At 44.8% G+C, this 8,990-nt stretch overlaps 1 protein-coding gene across 1 annotated transcript; it reads left to right on the forward strand.

The window, feature by feature from the left end:
- The first annotated feature begins 238 nt into the window (after window positions 1–238).
- Window positions 239–8,669, forward strand: LOC139057724 (histone-lysine N-methyltransferase SETMAR-like). Its single transcript, XM_070536471.1, has 2 exons — window positions 239–363; window positions 8,153–8,669. The coding sequence occupies exons 1-2, from the start codon at window positions 239–241 to the stop codon at window positions 8,667–8,669; spliced, it is 642 nt and encodes a 213-aa protein (XP_070392572.1).
- Window positions 8,670–8,990: the final 321 nt, after the last annotated feature.

An 8,990-nucleotide genomic window follows, 5' to 3' on the forward strand; every position in this document is an offset into this window, starting at 1 on the left:
ACCTTTTAGTTGGTGAGGAGGCTCACGGACCGAGAAGAGGTTCGATGCTGGGTCTGGGGCGTGTTGTCGATGGGCACGGGTGAACGCAGGCGATGTGGGATGACACGGCCAGGAATGACGCGACGGTTCAAATGGCGAGAGCTGTTGTGAAGGAGAGCCACTTGGCGGAGACTGACTGCTGGAGGTGACGTAGTGAGCCAAGACGGCTGCCCGCAAGTCCTCGTAGATTTCGGGGCCGATGGTGGCAGCCGGAACCTGGAACCCAGCAGGAGCCTGCAACCTTGTTGAGAAGGAAGTGGCTGCTCAGCTGGATGAACCAAGTATCCAGCATGCCGATGTAGGATTCCCGGACAGCTTACAACCGTGGGCAGTCTGCCGGGCCGCGTGAGGGCACGTCACTCTTGCCTTGGTGGAGTCGGTGCGATGACGCACCGCTGGGCTCCGTCTTCCCGGTCAGCAATTTGTGCCCGCTTGCATCCGGTGTCACCACTTTGTAGGAAGCGGAGCGAAGAGCTAGCCGGTATGGCCACGGTTGATTTGGACCATCCAGCCATGGTGCCGTGGCATCTCGGGAGAGGCCGATATCACGGCTGCCCAGGCAGAGCGCGCTAGTGTGTTCTTCTCACGCACGACATGCTTGTGACCCATCTTATTCTTCATCGGCTCTGAAGGCGATAGTCGCGGGGCTAAAATATGAGTCACTGGGTATGTGCCACTCTACAATGACAAAAAGAATCCTGTAAGTTTAATTGATCCCGGGTGGAACCAAACGCACGTTACGCTGGTTCTTCAAGTACAGCAACCCGATGCCTTTAGCAGGCTGTACCACAATTGCGCTGGGTATGCGCCGCTCTTCCAATGAAAGTCGTTCCTGCCAACGGTTTTGTCAGCGGCGCCATGACGGCGCTAGTTATGTGCTAATCTTCAATGAATCTCTTGCTAACTTAAGTGACTGAGTATGTGTCACTAGGTGTGCTGCAAGTGAGGAAATAATTGCCAGTGTTCTCCCGCACCTGTGCGCCACACGCCACACTTTTTGTCTTCAATGCCACGCACGGACTTCTCGGCCGCGCCCCTCCGTGGTGTGCCGTGTCCAGAAAGAAGCCCGAGAGTGAAGCCCGGCTGGTGCATGAGGCCTTTCTCAGCGTTCTCACGCACCGGCGAGCTATGAATTTGGAAGGCCAGGTGCAGAATTCGCGGGGTTGCCATAAGATGGCCCCGAGTGTTCTTAGGCAAGTGGGAAATAGGGGGCTAGCGGACTAGGTGGTATGGGTTGCGGCCAGCTGGACGCCACCTTAGCCTCCTCCTGCAGATCTCGGCTCCCAGCTCCCCCTCCCCTCGTCTTTAGTAAATTTCACTCCTCATACATAATTAGTTTTGCGGTGGCTGTACGTTGTGTCGCTATATTGACTTGATGCTAAACGCATTACTGCCAACCGTCATCATAAGCTGGAATTTGGTCACATTTTTTTACAAGCGTCGTTTTTTGTGTCTTTTATTATAGCGCTATCCACTAAAAGTACCTGAAGGTGTTTTTGCGGAACTTCACGTCAACAACAAAACATTATCACGTAGAGTACTGCGTAATACAACACGCAGAATAGTGAACAAAAAGAAACTGTAGGTAGAGTTCATTTCACTGTCACGTCAGTGCTCCTTAATCGACAACTGCCTTCATCGATATCGTTACCTTACACCTCAGAATTACCAAGCCACTATAATTAAAAAAGAACATTTAAAATGTTACGACAGAACATACATCATGGTTATTCTCGATAAAATTATGAGCCATTCCACTCTGTGAAGGTCGATGATCAGCGGAGCTGTTTAGCAGATGACCCGTAGGTGACATAGAATTTTGAACAAAGGTGCAACTAAATTTACTATACCGGTCGGTGTTAATGGTGATGATAGGTACGCACACACATTTTCATATCACCTCACTTAATAAATACGTAAGCATTTTCATACCAAATGCGTCCGTCACTTAAGACAATCAATGGCTCATGCCCCCTTAAGCAATGGCTCATAGGTACCTCCACATAGGTATGAACACATTTATTGTACTGATCGGCAGTCATCGTGATGAGATGTGCGCATACACATTGTCGCATCACCTCTCTTATTAAATACGCAAGCAATTCCATTACTACCTAAGGAGAAATTTGTCCATCATGTAAGACATACCCCGTTAAGCAATGGATCATGTCCAAGTCAGCAAGCAAAAATATCCACCTCAAAATTTGTCCCTGAGAGTCTACTGACCTTGAAACTGGTGCCTATTGACAACTAATCTACTGAAGATGCGTATCCAAGTGATGAGACGTATAAGCTTTTGCATAGAACCAAGTGAGCTTGCATCAAATTTGGGAGCTCAGTTTTTGCGCACGGAGATTTCTTGACGGACACGAAAAATCCACGGAACCCTAGCCATAAACAGCTCCGCCGTAATATATTAGAATTGAGAGCTGTAGTACCTCAAGGAGCTCTGCAGCGGGAATAGTGAGAGATACATTGACTAAGTTCAACCAACAACACGTAACCGATGAAACCCGTATGTGGTGCTAATGGTGAGCATGAAAGGTAGATCCATTAAAAAAATTACGCGCACGGGATGCCGGTCAATACGAGCTAATGCAGACAGCAAGTGTTCCCACTCCTTCTTACAAACCAGAATGAGTCCAACCCAAGAACTCGCTTCACAAAAAAACTTGAAGACTAAATGGTAACCCAGCACCTCGGGGACACTGCATCAAAAAGGGCTGAAAATGTTGGAGACCGTTCAATTCCTCGTCCAAGAACGTCCTGACACCCAGCTGTCATCGTTTTTCCTTTCATAGTTCTATCTCCCTGTCAAGACATCGAGGTCTGAGAGTATTGTGGTAGCGCACGCAAAAGGGAATAGAAGAAAACAGTAGAACGAAAAAAAAGTTCTTGCACCGGAAATACAAACAAAATCGCATATACTGTTTCCCAACTGCCAAATTGCTAAAGCTAAAGTGATGTAGCAGAAGTAGCTCGAATATTGAAGTGAGCTCAACTACGCCTTCAGGGATCGCTATCGGGAAGCAAAAAATATTGCCGCCGATTCAACCTCCACGAAGAAACATTCGCGCCTAGATGCCAGGGGCGCCGGCTCGACAGGTATTATAGTTGAACCACGGCGCATTTTGCAAAGTGGAAATATCTGCGCATGAAAGTTCGTCTTTCTCGATCATAGGAAGCTCGGACATTCACAAGTGGAAAGAAAATAAGAAAACGAAACAGAAATAGCTTAAAATATCGTGCTTCTGACGAGCAAGCTCAGTTCCTGTAAATCCCTTGCACATTAGTTTCCTTCTGGCGGGCTCATCTCTTCTATAAATCTCTTACTGCTTGCAGTATTGTAGGCGGTAGTGGCATAGTGTTTTGTGAGATAGTAAGAGGCATTTTTAGTTATTCGTGTAATTAGGCAAGAAGTTGCCCTTTGCAAAAAAAAAGGCTTTTATTATGTGAGTAGGAGGACTTTTCTTTAGAATAACACTACTGATAACAGCTAGAGTTGCTATCATGTGAATAACCTACGGCTAATGAGAACGGGAAACAAAGCAGCCGGGTTGGCTATGGTGCTGCGCTGCAAAGCACAAAGTCGCGGATTTAATTTTTTCCGCTTCGGTGGCTGCATTTTATAAGGGCAAGATATAAATATGTTCATGGCGCTACAACCAGTGCCTCTCAGGTGGTCAAACAATTTCGTATCCCCACTAATATGTACATCTTAATCATATTGTGGTTTTGGCACTTACATCGCCAGATTTTATTTTAATTTCAATAAGCGCACACGTACACCAGCGAGCGAATGTACACATACCAGTAATTGTGCAATAAAGCACATTTTTTCCTATGTCTGTAAACATAACTTAAAATTGAAGACTGCAGTCCAAAATTTAGCATTGTGAGCTTTCCATTGCATTCGTAAACGTTAGTTTATGCATGTTAATTATTCAGAAAATCAGTTTTTTCTTTGACCAGGGGGTCCACACACTTTTACTTAATGATGCATGTATATACGGTACTCGCTAATTGTAAGGATCCATTCAAAGTGGTTAGCTCTGGGTGACGGCTGGCGAGCCAAATGCAGTCTGAAGGCATTGCAAAAGGCCTCGCTTACACCATATACGACCATGTATCATTTCTGTGCTTTTAGCGTCCACCGGTGGCAAAACAAGCGTCAGCCGCCTTGTGGGTCGATGATTCTGTTTAATTCGCTGAGCAGCTTACTTGTAGTGCGTCTGTATTTGTCTGGTTGTCGTGTGCTGGAAGTGATTCATCGTCAACCAGCTATCTCGGCTGACTTTTCTTGTAGCTTATAAAAAACATTTTTTCTTATGCTTATTGCTCATGTTCAAATTTCAACAACTTGTGGTGAATACAAAGTTGGTTTTTGTTTTATTGTTACCATGAGCGTTTGCTTACAGCGCCTACGTACTGTGAGAGTTTATGGGCTAGTCCAGCTTCTCATGCAGCTTTTCTTCCTCGTCTCTCCATAAGCCAGAACGGAAAATAATGTTCCTTTCAGTAGAAAAATTTTGTTCAGGTACATACAATAGCGTATGCAATTAAAAAGCTTTCAGTTTTTTTATTGATCCACACGATGTATCGAGGAGCGGAAAAGCTTTGGCATACCTTGAATGCTCGGTTTACGGTGCGAATGGTGGCCTGTATTTTGGAAAGATCCAAGGCGTTGCGGCCGTTGGTTGGAATGTGCTTCCGACTGAGAACTGCATACCTATAACTGAGAAAACAGAGTAAGAGCATGTGGCGCTTAGAGCGATCATGTCCTTTACATCTGTCAAAATTTACGCGCACCGGAAACCAGGTGATCGGAACTAATACAGACAACACGCGTTCTCAAACTTTCTTACAAACCAGTATGACTCAACCCAACGGCTCAGTTTGCAAGTCGAGCTCGTTGCAGTCGCTCGTGCGAGATCAAAATAAAAGCATTAAAAAGAAGCTGAAAGAATAAATGTTAACCCTGCACTTCATGGATGCTGCATCAAACAGGTCGCAAAATGTGAGAGACGGTTTAATGCCTCTTCAAAGAAAGTCTTGACACACAGTTGTCATCGCTTTTTTGTAATACTTCTGCCTGCCGGTTAAGACTTCGAGGTCTTAAAGTTTTGTGGTAGCGCACGGAATGGAAAAGCTTTATTGCTCTATATCTCAGAGAGATTGGCGGTGGGCCGGTGTCTTCATGTCTTGAGTAGAGAAATGCAAGAACAGACAGGAGAACAAAAAAAAATTGTTGCGTCGGAAATTTAAAAAAAAATTCTTGCACAATATTTTCCGAGTGCCACAAGGGTAAAGCCAAAGTGACATACCAGTAGAAGTTCTAATATGGAAGCGACATCAACTACGCCTTCAGGAATTGCTTTCGGCAAGAAAAGGAAATTCGCTTCAATTCAACCGCCATGAAGAAAGATTCTCGCCTAGAAGCCAGAGGCGCCGGCTCGACACGTATTATAGGTGAAGCCTTAGGCGCATTCTCCAAAAGGAAAATCACTGAGCAGGAAAGCTCGTCTTTCTCGATCATATGACGCTCAGACTTGCACGACTGAAAACTATATGAAAACGAAAACAGAAATAGTTAAAAATAACTCGCTTGAGACGAGTAAGCTAAGTTGCCGTAAAATTGGCCAAACGTGGGTCCCTTGCGCACTTGGTTCCTTCTTCTGGCGGCCTCATCTCTTCTTTAAATATCTGTGACTACTTGTATTATTGTAGGCTGTAGCGGGAGAGTGTTCCGTGAGATCGTAGGAGGCATTCTTTCTTTTGATTTATACGTGTAATTATGCAAGGAGCTGCCCTTTGCAAAAAGCAAAAACAAAAAGAAAGCTTTCATTATCTGAGTAGGAGAATTTTTAAAGGAGAAAACAACTGCTAAGAGCTAAATTTGCTGTCGTGTCAATAACGTAAGGAGAATGAGAACGAGAAAGAAAGAAGGAAACTCTCGATGGGGTGGCTATGGTGTTGCACTCGAAAGCACGAAGTCGCGGATTCAACTTTTTGCCGCTGCGGTGGCTGAATTTGAATGGGGCAAAATGTAAATAAGCTCATGGCCCTACAACCAGTGCGTGTTAAGGAATATCAGGTGGCCAAACAATCTCGGATTCCCCATAATTCTGTACCTAGTAAACATATTGTGCCTTTGACAATTACATCATCATATTTTATTTTAATTTAACTCGGCTCACACGTACCCCAGTGAGCGAAGGCACACGGACGAGGGATTGTGCAATGAAGCCCATTTTCCGCTCTGTCTGTGAATGTAACTTAAGATTGACGACTTCAATTAAAAATTAGCCATTGTGAGGTTTTCTAGTGTACTTGAATATATCAGTTTATGCATGGTAATTAGCATGAAAATCAGTTGCTTTTTGTCCACCCTGGGGGTCCACATGCATTTGCTGACGGGTGTAAGTACATGTGCTACTTGCTAAACGTAAGGTTACATTCAAAGAGGTCAGCGCTGGGTGATGGCTGGTGAGCCAAATGCAGTCTTAATGCATCGCAAAAGGGCTCGTTTACATCATATGTGACCATGCAACACCTCGGTGCTTCTAGTGCCCACCGGTGGCGCAACAAGCGGCAGCCATCTTGAGGGCCGATGATCGCGTTTAATTCTCTAAGGAACTTAGTTGCAGTATGTCTCTATCTTTTTGTGCGCTGGAAGTGATTCATCATCAATCAGCTATCTCGGCTGACTTTTCTTGTAGCTTATTAACAAAAATATAGTTTTCTTATAATCATTGGTCATGCTCTTTTTCTTCCACTTGTGGTGAATATGAAGTTGATTTTTGTTTTTTTGTTACCAGAACGTTTGCGCCCTGTGGCTATGCTCTTTGAGAGTTTATGGGCTGGTCCACCTGCTGACGCAACTCTTCTTCCTCGTCTCTTCATAAGCGAGAACGAAAAATAATGTTCCTTTAAGTTGAAAAATTTTATTCAGCCATATCCAATAGCGTTGCGTGATTAAAAAGCTTGGCACCTTTTTCAGAGCCGCATGATGCTTCGAGGAGCTGCAAAATTTTGGCAAAACTTGCATCCTCGGATTACGGTAGAAACGATGGCCTGTATTTTGGAACCATCCAATGCATTGGAGCCGTTGGTTCGAATGTGCAGCCGACTGAGAACAACATACATGTAAACGAAACAGATTACCGCATGTGATATTGGGATATTAAAGCGTGGCATGAATGTGACTACGAGAGTTCATTTGACTTTCATTTCTACAGAGTGGACTAGTTATATATAGCAGCAGCTGAAGGTTGCAAGTGCCGCTTGTAACCTACAAAGGCAGGTTCATGCAAGAGAAAACTACTTGCAAGATGAAATTACTTCTTAGCAAGAAAAAAAAGCAGCAAGACAATCCTAGTCTTTCGGACAACCACCGCCAATTTATACCAAGCTACAGGGATGTCAATGAGAGCCAGTCCACCATGGCTGCCATTGGCCTCTCGTTCTGGATCCGCCCCATAACGCGGGAAATTTCGACCCGGGTTCTTTTTTCATGTGCACACCTTCCTTTAAATGATTGGTCTCTTTGTCTAGTTCTTTCATAATGATTCATGAGCGCTTTCTTAGATGTAGATAGTATTACAAGAGTTATATGCTTTGCAAAGGTTCTGTCTCCCACACCCTATTCAAATAATGGATATATTGAAATTATTCACATTGCCATTCGGTTCTAATATACATTTAAATAAACAACAACGTAAACATTCTTCTTAGTGCATATATAATAAGGTGTGTTCAAGAAAAAGCCAAACTTTTGCAATAGCGCCAACCGGCAGAGGGAGCGCGCGGCGGCTACTGAGCGCATGTAGCACAGGTTTATACAACTGCCAGTTGCCGCGTTTTGCTCTGACCGTTAGTTGGCGAGCTACAGCCGCCGAAGTGAGCAAATGAACAAGCTGTTCTTCGGGTTGGTGCCAAAGTGACAATGATGGAACTGGAAGAACAGCGTGTGTGTGTGTGTGTGTGTGAAGTTCTGCTACAAACTTGGGAAAACTTTCACAGAGACATTTCAGTTGCTTAGCCAAGCATGCGGGGAGGACTGCATGAGTCGCTCACAGTGCTAGGATTGGTTAAAACGTTTTGAACACCAAAGATTGTCGGTCGGTGACGATCCCAAGCCTGGACGAGCTTCCACATCCACAGATGATGGCCACGTCGATAGAGTTCAAACTGTGACATGTGGAAATCGTCGTTTGACTGTTCGAGAAGTCGCTGATGAAGTGGGTATCAGTGTAGGGTCATTTCTTGAAATTTGGAGTGACAAATTTGGGATGCATCGTGTCAGTGCAAAATTCGTGCCGCGTTTGTTGACTGACGAGCAGAAGCAGACCCTTGTTGAAATCAGCCAGGAACAGCTTGCCGCTGCCAATGACAATGAAAACTTTAGGAACATCGTAACTGGCGATGAGACATGGGTTTATGGCTATGATGTTGAAACGAAAGTGCAGTCATCGCAGTCGGGTGACCAAAGGTTCTCGTCGTCCAAAAAAAAAGCACACATGAGTCGGTCGAACATGAAGGTGGTGATGATTGTGTTTTTTGACTACAAAGGCATTGTCCATCAGGAATTTCTGCCACATGGTCAGACGGTCAACAAAGAAGTTTACTAAGGAATTCTAGCACATTTGAGAAATTCCGTGCGCCGTAAGAGGCCTGAATTGTGGGAAAATCAGGCTTGAACGTTGCATCATGAGAATGCTCCGGCTCACGCGTCGTTCCTTGTCCGCAACTACTTAGCGAAACACCACACTCCTGTTGTGCCCCACCCATCATATTCTCCGGACCTAGCCCCAATAGACTTATTTCTATTCCCCAAGCTGAAAACTACCTTGAAAGACCATCGTTTCCAAACCATACAGGAGATCCAGGATAGTGCGAGAAGAGACCTGTGCAATATTCCAGAAAGTGCGTTTCAGGAGGCTTTACAAAAA

This window comes from Dermacentor albipictus, chromosome 3 (genome assembly GCF_038994185.2).
Source record: "Dermacentor albipictus isolate Rhodes 1998 colony chromosome 3, USDA_Dalb.pri_finalv2, whole genome shotgun sequence".
In the NCBI taxonomy this organism is placed as follows: domain Eukaryota; kingdom Metazoa; phylum Arthropoda; class Arachnida; order Ixodida; family Ixodidae; genus Dermacentor; species Dermacentor albipictus.

What these genes read in the sequence shown, in the direction of transcription:
- LOC139057724 (XM_070536471.1), top strand. Translation starts at nt 239, where the DNA reads ATGGTGGCAGCCGGAACCTGGAACCCAGCAGGAGCCTGCAACCTTGTT. An exon ending in TTCCCGGACAGCTTACAACC is followed by an intron (nt 364 to 8,152) that starts GTGGGCAGTCTG and finishes TGAACACCAAAG; the next exon opens with ATTGTCGGTCGGTGACGATC.